At 39.9% G+C, this 14,814-nt stretch overlaps 1 protein-coding gene across 2 annotated transcripts in view; it reads right to left on the reverse strand.

Annotated features, from left to right (window-relative positions):
* The window catches only part of GUCY1B1 (guanylate cyclase 1 soluble subunit beta 1), a 60,298-nt gene extending 47,478 nt beyond the window's left edge, over window positions 1–12,820 (reverse strand). The window contains exons 1-2 of one of the 2 annotated variants that reach the window (XM_089525621.1): window positions 12,774–12,820; window positions 11,732–11,805 (exon numbers count right to left, since the gene is read on the reverse strand). In XM_089525621.1, the coding sequence (XP_089381747.1) occupies window positions 11,732–11,805; window positions 12,774–12,776 (77 nt within the window). In that variant the 5' untranslated portion in view covers window positions 12,777–12,820. Of the gene's footprint in view, window positions 1–11,731; window positions 11,806–12,773 lie in introns of those variants that run through there. The other variant, XM_089525622.1, reaches the window with a different exon arrangement.
* Window positions 12,821–14,814: the final 1,994 nt, after the last annotated feature.

Genomic DNA, 14,814 nt, shown 5'->3' on the forward strand with positions numbered 1-14,814 from the left:
TTGATTGTGATTTTCTGCATGGCAGGGGGTTGGACTGGATGGCCCTAGTGGTCTCTTCTAACTCTACGATTCTATGATTAGGGGAGGGGGAAGCAAGTTCTGACACAGAGGCTCATGGATACTATGATGAACACATGGAATAGAGCATCAGAGCTATAAAAATATGCATCTTGTTACCTACGTGCTTAAAATGTTGATGAGGTCACTAAACAATTGCAATACGTTTCCTACTCCTGTATGAGGTTTAACTGCCTGGCTAAAATATTAAATGCCAGTTCTTTTTTTAAAAAAAGAAAAGTAAAGGTGACAACACAAATACCACCATAGGGAAGCACAAACACATTTTTGCAGCACTGTGGGAGATTCAACTCCATGAATCAATCAAGTGCTTTTGTGGCCACAGTGAAGTGCTATGTCTGTATTAATACTTACCATTTATATGCAGTAAAACATAGCCTTAATCTATATAGTAAGCTACTGATTGTTAAACTAGAACTAAACAGATTTTAATTATGATCTAGTAGTGGGGTTTATTTTTCTGGTTCATTTCAAGGATGCTGTTATACTATGCAGCACATAAAATGGGTCACAATCATTTAAAATAAAAAGCAGTAAACCCCACATATAAGTTAGAAGAAAAAGGTTTTGCTATCTTTCTAAAATGAAAGGACTGGATGATGAAAGCAACTCTACAATTGCAATGCCATCACAGAACAGGTTCAATCCATGCATTTACAGATCTGACATCTCAGGGTGGGAACATGGAAAGCCCAGCTGTTAATCATACCAAGGGAAGCAATCTAGCAGATGCCTTGTTTTACATGACATACCAGGCCCAGATCAGTATGAGAGATTTAAAGATCAACATCAGTACCCTAAATTGTATCCATATGCTAAACAGAAGCCCGTGCAGTCAAACTACATGTACAGTATAATACTCTCTGTGCAGCCTGTACTAGTTAAATTCAGAACTATACAAGATATTCACATGTGGATGTGAATACACTTCCAGGGTCTCCAGCGGACTAATCTTCTCCAAATTAGCAGGAGGAATGGATGAATATTTAAGTGTTTGGAAGGGAAAAATTAAGATGGGGGTATTTGTAAGGACATAATATGAAGGTTGATGCTTTTAATTTCCTCACTTCTATTTTAAAAAAATAGCAACTTAGAAGACCCACCAGCCACATGGCTGGGAAATGGGGCAGATAATGTGCTAAAGAACAATTCTGAGTCTTAACAGCAGTAACAGTTGTGGAAAAGATGGCTAATCCTATCAGGGCAGCCTTCTTCTCTCCCTGAACAATGCCATGTCACCATAAAAGAGCTCTAGTAGCCACCTTTTTGGTTAATTGTTATATTTCAGCTTTTGTGGACTCCAGTCCACTTTACCAGATGTTGAAATGTATCAAATTTTAAAGGGGCTGCTACAGCTCTTCCCTTTCCAACCTTCCTTCCTGACACAAACATGGAATACATCTACAATGCAGAAATAATGCACCATCTTAACTTCCATGGCTCCATCCTAAAGAATCCAGGGACTTGCAGTTTTGTGAGGCACCAGCCCTCTTTGGCAGAGAAGGCTAAATACCCTGTAAAACTACAAATTCCAGGATTCCATATGATGGAGCTACAGCACTTTAAGTGGTGTCAAATTGTATTATTTCTACAGTGTAGATGCACCCATGGTTATTTCCTTGAAAACTGTCATCACAGAGTGTCATTCCCAAGGGCATTATTATTTCTTTTTCACAGCCAAGCACAGCAGCTCTGCTTACATCAAGCTACTGCCTTTTTATCAATTAAAAAGAGAAAGAAATGGAAAGAAAACAGAGAAAGTTATTTGATCAGCTTGTAAAAGAAAGCCCCCCACTCACACTGAAATGTCATTCTGCCCCCCACACCTTTGTTTATGGGAAAAGGATAGCAGACCCTTTCTACCATCCATCTTTGTTTTCCTGTCCAAAAACTAGCAGAGATGTTTGTGCTACATAATCTGCCAATCTGGAAAAGTTACAGTGTTAGCTCCCACACAATTGACTGCAGTAATCAATTCAGAAGGTACACAATGCATGGATAATTGTAGAACAAAAATTAATTTAGGATTATAAAAGGAAAAGTGGAATTAAGCAGATTAATATAATCATTCTTTTATCACTGAGGAAATGGTCCTGAATCAGATTTTCAAAACTCCAGCAAAAATCAATTAATTTAACCATGCCTTTCTTACCTCCATTCTGCTTTTCTAGGGTCATTATAAACATATGATATATCTTTCTTTTTCACAATTGGAAAAGTCAGTGAGAATTAATTTTCTAAAACAACCTCACTAATTATATTAAGCCTAGATATCCATTCTTGAGGATTTTTGCAGTTGATTGTTATGATGAAATGCAATTTAAAGTGACTTTCTGCCTGACACATAAACATAATGAATACATCTATTGATGTATTCTTGGATAATACTGATAGCCATTAAAACTGCATATAAATGATACATTTTGGGTCAAGAGAACACAAAGAACAATTAAATAAGCAAATTCCCTACTCCCTCTCCCAATGACTGCAAATCATCTATACTTATTATTATTATTATTATTATTATTTATTTATATAGAGCTGTAGATTTGCATAGCGCTGTACATAAAAACAATAAATATAGAAGAGTAAACCTGCCTATGGCGTACAATCTAAGAAATAATAGGATAATACATATAAAATACATAGCAATACAGGAAATGGTTCAATAAAACAAACAACAAAAAAGAACATCAAATAGCAAGTGACAATCATGCAAAGCCTGGGAACGCTTCTCTGAACAGGATGGTCTTCAACTTGGGAGTGGAAAATTAAAACAATATTTCTCTTCTAGATTTTTATTTTATATTATATTATTATCAGTCAGGCTTTGGGCAAGTAAACTCATTTGCTGTGTCTTTTTTCTGATTACAGATTTCAAATTGTGTGGGTTTTTAAAATATTTTCCTTCCATTCATTTTATACTATTTGTACTATTTCCTTGTTGCCTACTTTGAGTCCGATCTGTGGGAGGAGGGTAGCATTGAAAAAATGAAAAAAAAGTTTATAATTTAATTATTGCATATTAAGCACATGTAACAGTAAAAGAAAATGCATGATTACAGTACATACTATCTTAGTTTGCCTTGCGTTGCAGAGCACTTATTCACTGCTTAATGTAATTTATCTTATTTCCAGTTTAATTTCTGTTTACGGACAAAGAACTAGCAAACCCATATACTACCTTTGTTGCTCTATCCCGAGGAGACAGAGTAAGGGGAAAGAAATTCAAAGTTAGTCAAATAAACGAAATAATAATAAAGGAATTAGATGTTACAAAGCTCAAGCTAAGCCAGGTTCACTCCCTGTCATCTGAGCAGAGCTATACTCCAGTGTGAAAAACTGGAAAACAATACGAGATAGAAAAAAATGGGGAACTGGGAGAAAATTAAGAGAGATGGGATAAGAAAGAAGAAGGTTAAAGAAGAATGGGGGTGAATAAGTATGTGATATGGTCTGATTTGGTTGTGCTGGTAGAGTGTGTTTTTTGTTGTTGTTTGATAATTGATGGAGTGAATGTTTAATTTAATATTGTTTTTAAAAAAAGAATACAAAATTTTTCTGGGTTTCTAACTGCATAGCTTACAAACAAAAGCCTTCTGGTATCACAAGTATCACCTTCTTTACACTATGCCCATATATTTAAATTAAATGCTATAATATTATTAACAATGCACAAAACATGCCCAAACACTTGCAAAGGTTACTACTGCACTATCAACTCCTCTCAATCTCTGAAGTAGCACTTTAATGTTTAAGTAAATCTGAAGCTGAAGTGAGACTAAGGATTGTTATTGTGAATAATTCATCGTGCAAACACCAGCTTGCATCCTAAAATTCACATACTGATATCAGGAGATCACTACATGCCGCTGACCTACACATAAATGTTGGCTGAGTCTATTCCAAGTATAGTCTTAGAGAACTTGCATGTACAAATTACTAAACTGAAACTGATTAATGAAATTTTCCTGGAACAGTGACTGTTTGTGTCTCACAGCTTTATGTGACATTTTTCTAATGTTGCCTTGCCTTTGCAAAGAAAAGAAAAAGTTGGTAATTGCTCTTGAAAAGCTTAAGACATGACAAGCACAAAAGCAAATACCATCATTCCCAAGCCCCTTCCACCCACAAGTCTCTGTAGTCAGTTCAGAGCATCACCTTGTCAAGTGCACATTGTGAGGTTTGTAGAAAACCAGAATTTGTTGTGACAGCAAATCTCTGAAAAGCTAAATCCAGAGCTGCTTTGACTTTTCAGAAAAAGCAATTTTCTAAATATAGCAGCCTAAACCTACAGACTGTTACAAAATTATGTATGAAGCCCAACTCTCTGAAGACAAAAGCTTACCTGAAGAAAGCCCCAGAAATATATTGCTTAGAGCAAAATCCCACTATGAGAATCTCTTAGCTGTCCTGGAAAACTTAGACAAAATTTTATATATTTTTATTGCCAGTGTAAATTTAATGCAGATTTTTTAAAAAGGAAAAAAATAGGTTTGCCATGTGAAAACATTTGAAACAACATTTAGCACACATTGTACAAACTGGCAAATTAAGTTGGAAATAAGACAAATTAAGTAATGAATAGGTGTTCTGCAACATAAAGACAGGTGTTTATACAGAATATAAAAAGTTTAGTGAATTCAGGGCCTTTTCTTTCCCATATAACAAATACACCATCTGCTTTTTAGAGAAAATAAAGTTTTTCCTTAGTGTCAAAATTATTTCATCTGCTCAAGGGAAAAAGTAGATTTTAGAATGAAAAATGAATTTTAGTATAAGTCACTTATCCAATTTATATAGTCAACTTATATAATCATTATACTATCGCTGAATGGAAACGATAGTACTGACCAAATATCTTGTTGGTAAGCAAAGTACTGTACCATTATCCTTTATTATATTTAAGGGAAAACAGACAAAAATAGTGCCTTTAGAGATTGTACCATTTATGGAAACCACTGCTTCAGACACGTGCGGAACTGTCATGATATTTAAAGACCAGAATGATATGTTCCATTTTAAGGAAAGGGGAATCTTGATAAAACTTTAGTTCTGAATTTCTGTGATGTTTAAAGCCTATAAAAAGAGCAGAATGACATGTTCCTATTTTAAGAACAGGGGGAACTTAATAAAACGTTAGTTCTAAGTTTTAAAAGGGAAGTAAAACTTGGATTTGAATGAGAAAATTTATTATTTTTATCTTGGGATCACATTTTGAAATTTCTAAATTCTGTTTCACCTCTGACTCAATCTATCAGTATTTTGGGTGAGGTTTTCACCCTTAGTTTGACATTATAGTGAGCCCTTGGTAACCGCAGGGGGTAGTTCTAGGACTCCCCATGGATAGCAAAGTCTGTGGATGCTCAAGTACCATTAAACACAGTGGCATAGAAAAATGATATCCCTTACATAAAATGGCAAAATCAAGATTTGCTTTTTGCAATTTATATATTTTTTTTAATATTTTCAATCTGTGGCTGCTTGAATCTGTGAATAAATAATCAGTGGATAATGCGGGCTGACTGTATTTTCAGCTAATTTATGGCACTGATTTGTGACAGCTGCCAAGACTGATCTGGCTTCAGGAGATGGGTCAGTAGCTAGTACTGTATAGTGTGCCCGCATTATATGCAGGCACGCCTTAAGCAGCTTGAAATGGCGCCGTGCACTGGAAAGCCGAGTCCCGCATGGCCATGGCTGCCTGGGATCTGGAAGACAGCCTGGGGTGTACTACCCCACCAGGTGACACACTCCTCTATGGTGTCATCTTGTGGGATCCACACCACCACAGATACACACCACTGGAAATATTCTTCCCTACAGACTCACAGGTACAGAAATTATTTTCCCCTGAAAAGCACAGGTGCATTTTCATGGGCAAAGACTTATTTGGCCACCTGGGGAAAGTGAACAAATAAGGATATGAAGGAAAGATTGGCAGGTCAACTTAACAAATTCATACGGCTAACCAAGGACATGTGATAGGTAGCAGGGGCTGGCATCTCAGGTAGGGTTGCCACAATTCTCTACTATAAACCGGGACAAAATGTAGGACAAAATTTAGACCAAAATATAAGACAATTGTAGGATAAAATTTAGCCCAAAATGTAGGACATTTAAGGTCCTCCATTTTTCTTAAATGTCCTACATTCTGGGCTAAATTTTATCCTACAATTGTTGTACATTTTGGTCTAAATTTTGTCCTACATTTTGTCCCGGTTTATAGTAGAGAATTATGGCAACCCTAATCTCAGGCCAATAAATTGTAATGCATTAATGCCTACATTGGCTGGATTGCTAGGCTGCTGTTTTTGCTTTCCATTCAGTTTTGCATTGATGCTTGTAAAAGACCTGTCTGTAGCCTCCACTCTGGTAAAGAGCATAGAAGAAACATTTGGTTTATTTCATTGTCATGTTGAGGGGTACAAATAGAAGAAAAGATCTCTTGAAAAACAAATATTTGCAATTGGTATATGGAACAGACATGCTAAGAGAAGCAGCAACCAAGTGGCCATGTCCTGTCCAGGAGAAGTGCATTGGAGTTCCACGTTACACGTCTGGCTCTCTGCTTGTAATCTGGCTAACTTGAAACGTGAGTGTTGGAATGGGTGTATGTTTGTGTGTATTTAATTTTTTTGCTTCTATTAGCCTTAAATCCCACTGCTATACCCTCCTCTAGAAAGGCAGCCAGAGTAGACCTATTGAATCAATTACTGAATAGTAAGTTAACATTTAAGTAAATCTCATTGATTCAGTTGGTTTACTCTAAGTGGGACTAACAATTTGACTTAGGCCTTTGATTTTATGTTGAGAATGTGATAAAAAGGCCCAATACTTAGGAGGAAAGGCAACAAGATTCACAGATAACATCTGTGTTGTGTGGGTATCAGAAGTGCTGGTGGCCTCTGAGGACTGTGAGAGATATATGGACCACTGAGAAAAATTGCTGCTGTATGTATGCTAAACATAGTAGAGTACTGGGAGAGTTGAAAAAAATTGCAGTCATGAAAAGCAGTTTAATCTGCTCTGCTTTTCTGTTAATTAAAAACTTCTGTTTTTACTTATTATTTTTGTTATTTCTCCTTTAAAAGATGAATGCAGCTTTGAGAAGAGACATTGTGTTTGGTTTTGCAATAATTGTGGTAGTTGTGTTGGGTCTCTTCCAAATTTTTGTGCAATGAAACTGAATGTGTTAGAATCTCCCTGGATTGGAGTGTGACACTGACTTGTGTTATATGGTGGTGATTTACCTCTGAGTAAACAATTTCAAAATATCCCTTGCCTAAAAAAGCCCTAGAAATTAATGGGGCCACCATAAGGCTACAGGCAACCTGAACACACACATCTGCACAGGGCTGGGTAGTGCTGCTCGTGTTGTCCTTGTTTGGGGCAGATGAAGGTTAAGGCTGTGACTGCCCCTTAACTGACATTGCATTGGATTCCTTTCACAAGATCCCTGTATCTCTTTCTGCTGCATGCCATGTTTTCATCTCTACGAAAATGAAGCAATGCCACAGCTGCACACCCACGGCTTTAATTACATAGTAGCAAGAGTAATGCTCTGGGGTCTTTCATCCTTTCCATTCCATCTTCCACCAGCTTCTAAAGTATATGCACTGCCAGATCATGACACAGACTTCTTGCCTGCTGGAGTAGAAGTCCCCAGATACTTGATTACTTTACACAGTGTTTTTCTAAAGATAATAGGCTATTTATCAAACCAGATAATTTTGATAAATCCTTGATTCGATTACAATGAAATCCTATCTGTGTTGTCTCAGGAGCCTTTGTGGGCTGGGAGGTTGTACAAAAATACTTTAAATAAATATGTCTACTTGTAAATAAGTTCTATTGAGATCAGTAGAGTTAATTGCCAAGTAAATGGGTACAGTAACTTTAGCTTATTAACATTTAAGCCTATTTATGTAAATATTTCCTAGAATTTGTTTCAAAATATGCTGATAGCAACCTTGATTTTTCATCAATATGTGGTCTAGAAGCAACCATTTCCACTCTTAACTAGTGGTTAGGGCATGTATGTGGGTGAAGGAGAGCTAATAAACAGACAATAAATCCAGAGAAAACAGATATCATTTCAGGCAAGAAAATTTTATATCCAGTTGTGAATTTTCAAGGAATGTAGGCTACTGTCCTGTATACACCTGCCTCAGAGTAAGCCTCAGTGAACTCAGTGACTGTTACTGTTTTTACTTATTATTTTTGTTATTTCTCCTTTAAAAGATGAATGCAGTTTTGAGAAGAGACATTGTGTTTGGTTTTGCAATAATTGTGGTAGTTGTGTTGGGTCTCTTCCAAATTTGACTTAGTGAATGCAGCCAGGAAACTGCCGACCTGGTCATTATGCATACACAATAGTCAGCTCTGGCAGGAGTGTTTGAAGGAGAAGGCTCTACACCAGTAATTCTCAAACAGACGGGGATGGGCAGTTGCTCAAGTGGGGTGAGAAATATGTAGGCCCTGATCCCTCCCTCCTCCTCTTTCCAAACATTTTTATGTGTAAAATTTAAATATGTTGAATTAAATACTAAAATTACTTAAATAAAACTGTTCTAGTTTTTTTAAATGTTATTTCCTCATAAAATGTTAAAATAGGAATATACATGAATGTGTGAATGAAAATATGCATTCTAAATAAACAAAATATTTTTTATTCATATGCTGCATCGAGGGGGCGGGGTGCAACATACACATGTAGATGTAAAGAGGTGTCCCAAAGGTAAAACATTTGAGAATTAATGCTCTAAACCACCCATCAATCCTTCCATGTTTCTTCCCAACCACTCTTGATAGTCCCTTAATGGATAACAAATAGTGTGTATATCTCTGGAAATAAATTTTGGAAAGCAACAGATACATTTGGGTGGGACTACTGTTTTGTCCTTTGACTCCTCATTAAGTGAAAGTAAAGTAAATGTAAGCCTGACAATACCTGAGGGAAGATATATTAGTCAGCAGATGAGTTCTACATCTACTTTACAAGTCTGCTGCCTGCATATTTTAAATGTGCTGATTTTTTTGTCAAGGTAGCATGGGCTGGGTACTGGTTACTCACTGGCACAAAACATGTATTCTGCACATGACTGTAGATACTGATCCAATTAAAGCCTTTAAGTAGTGGAGAGGAATGTTAAGAGATGATAAAATCTAGACCATTATATGCATACATATTTGGCATGATATGGAAAGCCATGTCTTTCCTCTGCCACACTTTTCTTTTGTTTCTTTCCTTTTTTCCCCCCAGGGCAGACTCAACATATAATCATAATTTGGGAGAACCTACACGTTTCTTTACTTCTTCTTCTTTAGTTCACCGTAATAAAGACAGACCTTACTGCATAGGTGTGATCATGATAAAGGTATGCTTTGTTTCTTTGTAATGGGCAAAACGGGGCCACAACTGCTTATATTTTTATTTTATTTTCCAATTCAGTACTCATTCATGCAGAGATCTAGTCCAACAGAGCTCCACAGGCCTTTCTCTCCAAGTGAGAGAGGTTGGGTGGCATCCTTAGTTAATGGGACCCTCAGCATCTGGCCTGGATGGGGGCCTTTTCTCATTACAAAGCTCAGGAGCTGGGAGCTGAAGGGATTTGTTTTTTATTTGTTTGTTTGTTTACTTTATTTCTGTGCTGCCTTTCTCCAGGCAGGGGAAGGGTGACTAGATACCCTAACCACAGAGGGCAAGACACCACAAAATGTAGGGCATTCAAGAAAAACATAGGACCAAAGCATAGGACCAAATAAAAGCTAAAAACACTCATATAAATGGACATTCTTGCTTCTTAGTTATGCTCAAAATTGAGGACATTTTGAAATTCCACCTGGAGAGAAGGTTGAAATGTAGGATGTGTCTTGGAAAAGGAGGACATCTGGTCACCCTGAGCGGGGACCCAAGGTGGCTTCCACGACAACAAATTAAAACATTTACAAAAGGTTTTTAAAAGAACAATTTTTAAAAACCGCTACTATAGCACTGATTAAAAATCAGGGAAAAGTTAAAAACAAATAAAACCGAAATCATATCAAGAACTATCCCTGCTTAAAAGCACTGGAAGAGTCAGAAGGAAAGCAGCTGTGGGAAGTGAAGAAACCTCATCTCCTCCTTCCTGGCCCTTCCACCCCACTGTGGTTCTCACAACCACAGCCTTTCACTTTTTTTCCCCACAAGCTGTTCAGCCAGAGCCCAGCAAGGGAGAGGAATACTGGGCTTGCCTCCTTCCCACGGGAGCCCAGGGCTGGTTGCAAGAGAGTGCAGGGTGACCAGAGTTCCTCCGTTTCCAGGACATATCCTACTGTCCAGGGCTACCTCCACACTGCAGAAATAATCCAGTCTGACACAACCTTAACTGCCATGGCTCAATGCTATGAGATTCTGGGAACTGCTGGTTTGTCGTGGCACAACAAACTTGGCTGCAAGTGGCTGAGAGAGAACAGGTTGACCAGAGTTCCTCCTTTTCCATGACATTCCCTACATTTCAGCCTTTTCTGTCCAAGTCTGCATCCAACCTGCAGAAATAATCCGGTCTGACACCATTTTAAATGCCACGGCTCAATGCTATGGAATTCTGGGATTTGCAACTTGTTGTGGCACCAGAGCTTTGCTGCAAAAACAAACTACAGGTCCCAGAATTTCATAGCACTGAGTCACAGCAGTTAAAGTGGTGTGGATGTAGCACCGGAGGAGTTCTAAAATGTCCTCCATTTTCAGAAGCAAGAATTGATATTTCTATGAGTGTTTTGAGCCTTCATTTGGTCTTGTCCTCCGTTTTTTCTGGAACACTTTGCAGCGCCTTGTCCTCCTTTGTGGTTAGGACATCTGGTCACCCTGGGAGGGAGCTGTCCCAGCCACCTCTCCCTTGGCTCTGGGGGAAGAAGGAAGGAGGTGGTTTCCCTCAGCCTCCCACTGGTGCCTTTGGGAGCGTGAGAACTGGGTGAGACTGGGCCAAAACTGGCCTGGGAAATGGTCTGGAGGTCAGGCTGAGGGTGACAGGCTCTCCTTCCCTCCTTGACCCAAATAGGCAAGAAAAGAAAAGGGGGGGCATTTGGGAGTGATGGGGGGGGGTCCTTGGTGAGGGTCCCCACAGAAAGGGCAGGGAAATAGCCACAATTCCCATAGCAGCGGATGAGAACTGAGACAATTCAACACCAGACAGGTGAAGGTAGCTGAGGCCTTCTTGTTGTTGTTGTGTGTCTTCAAGTTGTTTCTGACCAGGTTGACATCCAGGACATGTTCTCCATTTCAACCATTCTGTCCAGCAGGAATTTCAAAATTTTCTTCATTTTGAGCAGAACTAAGCATGGATTTATATTTATATAAGTGGGTTTGGTGGTTTTTTACCCCCACTTTTATTTTGGTCATGGCCTTCCTCTTTTCTTTTGGAATGACCTACATTTTGCAGAGCCTTGTCCTCCTTGGTGGTGAGGACATCTGGTCACTCTGTTTCCGACTGACCAAGACCCTAAGGCTGACCCTATCCTGGGCCTTTCCTTGGCAAGAATGGTTCAGATGAGGTTTTCCCCTGAGGCTGAGAGAGCATGACTCGCCCAAGCTCACTCAGTGGGTGTCCATGGCTGAGCAAGAATTCGAACCCTGGTCTCCAGAGTCAACATCAAGCCTCCTCCTACTTACTTGATATCCTCCCAGACTTCGGGGCCATAGTTCCGAATCACCAGCAGCTCCAAGGCGTGGTTGACGAAGCCGTACTGTCAAAAGACACAGAAAAGAAGAGTATTATATGTACATGTACCATCCAGGATCGGAGAAGCAGGAGAGAGCGAAAGGCCAGGCTGGGCACCTGAGGAACAGGCAAAGCAGGGCAGATGAAGAAGAACCAGGCTGGGATGGGAGGAAAGGATGGAAGGACAGCACTGCCTTCATCCTAAAACAGCCCCCTCATTGCAAATGAATGATGCTCAAAGGAAGCAGCTGAAAGAGCAGCTATGGAACCTGTGGCAAAAAGGGGTGTTTGGGGATGGAGTGGCCAAAGGCAAGGGATCAGGGTGGCCAGACGTCATCCTTTTCCAGGACTATGTCCTCTATTTCAGCCTTTTCTGTCCAGGAAGCATTCCAAAATGTCCTCCATTTGGAACAGGGCTAAAAAGCATGAAATTACATTTACGTGAGTCTTTTTAGCTTTTATTTTCTGTTAAAATGTCCTCCATTTTTGACTATGACTCAGAACCATGAATTTCTCTATTCCTATGAATATTTTCAGCTTATTATTATTATTATTATTATTATTCTCTCCAGGATGAAATTCCCAAACATGTCCTCTATTCTGTGACCATGACTCTCTGAAGCATTCATTTCTATTCCTATATATATATATTTGTATGTATATATCTGTATATATACGTGTGTGTGTGTGTGTGTGTGTGTGTATTCATCTTTTTTATTCTCTGCCCTGGAGGAGGAATGCCCACAAAGCCCTCCATTTATTAAACATGACTCAGAAGCATGGGTTTTTCTATTTAATATTCTATTTTATATTCTATTTTATATTTGATTTGGCCATAAGAACCCCCCTCCCAAAAAAAATATCCTAATTGTCCTGGGATGTCCTCCATTTTGTCCTCCTTTGAGGAGCGGACCCCTGGGAAGCCTCCGCCGAGGAGCTCTCCAAGGGGAGAGAAGCGCCCTCCGCATCCCGCCTCGCCCCTCTCTCACTCACCATAATAGCTCTTTCCTCGCCGAAGACCAATTCCACTCTGATGCCTCTGGAGCCCTGCACCCCCGCCGCTACCACCGCCTCCTGATCGACACGCGGCGCCAACCAATCACAGCCGCAGTCCGCAGCCCGGCGTCCAATCGGGAGGCGAGGTGGGGATTCGATTGCACCGACCACCGGGCAGGGAAGGGTTGCGTTTTTAAAGGGATGGAGGAGAAAGAGTACCTGGCGCGCGAGGAGGATGCGGCCCTCTAGTCTTGGCCAAAGGAGGGCGGAGGGACATATATAGGCAAACATGCAAACATGCATATATATAGACACACACATATATCAAACATATATATATACACACACACACATACAAACACACACACACACACATATATATACAAATGCACACACACATACATATTTACTGTATATATAATTCCAAAATGTCCTCCATTTCAAGTATGACTCAGAAGCATGAATTTATCTATGAGTATGAATACACACACACACACACATATATACACGTGCACACACATACACACATATATAAAACACATAGAAACACACACACACACACATATATATATATACACACACATATATAAAAGTGTGTCTATGTGTGTGGCGGGGGGTGTATCTTATGTGTGTGTGCTTGTGTGTGTGGTGTGTATCTGTGTGGTGTGTGTGTCCATAAAATGGGGGTGTACGTGTGTCTGTGTATGTGTGGTATGTGTAGGGTGTGTGTGTGTGTGTGTATGATGTATGTATCTATGTGTGTGTGGATACTGCTGCTTCTCAGTCGCTAAAGCTGCTTCACACTGCAACAAACTACAACACTACCGCAGTAGCCTTACATTTGTGAGTGTGGTGTGTGTGTGTGTGTGTATATATATATATGGGGGTAACTGCTGCTTCTTGATCCCTTCTTCCACACTGCAACAAACTACAGCAAAACAACAAACTACAGCAGTAGGTATGTGTGTGTGTGTTGGAAAATTTATTATCATTATTATTATTATTGTTAACCTTTATTTATAAAGCACTGTAAATTTACACAGCGCTGTACATACAATCTTTTTAATTGGACGGTTCCCTGCCCTCAGGCTTACAATCTAAAAAGACACAACACAAAGGGAGTGGGGGTGGGGAGGGGGCCTCTCTAGTAGGATAATACATATAAAATACATAGCAATACAGGAAATGATTCAATAAAACAAGCAACAAAAGAACATCAAATAGTAAGTGACAATTATGCAATGCCTGGGAAGGCTTCTCTGAACAGGATGGTCTTCAACTCCGTTTTGAAGCTGGTTAAAGAAGTGATGGCTCTTGCTTGTGGGGGAAGAAGGTTCCAGGAGTGAGGGGCAGCAAGTGAAAAGGGGCGAATCCGGGATGGGGCAGAGGAAATCCTGGGCTGAGACAGGAACCCTTGACTACCAGAACGGAGGGCCCGAGTGGGAAGGTGAGGAGAAAGAAGGTCTGATAAGTAAGGAGGGGCCAGTCCATGGAGGGCTTTGAATGTCGACAGCAGGAGCTTATACTGAATGCGGAAAGGGAGGGGGAGCCAGTGAAGGGATGCCAACACAGGAGAGATATGGTCAGAGCGGTGGGTGGAAGTGATAATGCGTGCAGCTGAATGCTGAACAGAGATTAAAGGACGGAGGTGACAAAGAGGAAGCCCAGCCAGGAGGACGTTACAGTAATCAAGTTGTGAGATCACTAGGGCATGGACCAGGATCTTGGCAGTAGAGGAGGAGAGATATGGTCGGATTTTGGCAATATTGTATAAAAAGAATCTACAAGCCTTGGCTGTGGTCTGGATCTGAGGGATACACGACAGAGAAGAGTGAAAGATAAAACCAAGACTGCGGGCTAGCTGGACTGGTTGAATAGAAATGTTGTCCACAGAGACAGAAAAGGAGAGTTGAAGGGTGGGCTTAGGAGGAAAGACAAGAAGCTCCGTCTTGGTCATGTTGAGCTTCAAACACCGATGGCGCATCCACTGCGAGACGGCTGTGAGGCAAGACGAAACTTGCTGTTCAAGCCTTGGAGA

The sequence above is a fragment of the Sceloporus occidentalis genome, unplaced genomic scaffold, assembly GCF_023333645.1.
Source record: "Sceloporus occidentalis isolate IW3139 unplaced genomic scaffold, rSceOcc1.0.p SCAF_5, whole genome shotgun sequence".
Lineage (NCBI taxonomy): Eukaryota > Metazoa > Chordata > Lepidosauria > Squamata > Phrynosomatidae > Sceloporus > Sceloporus occidentalis.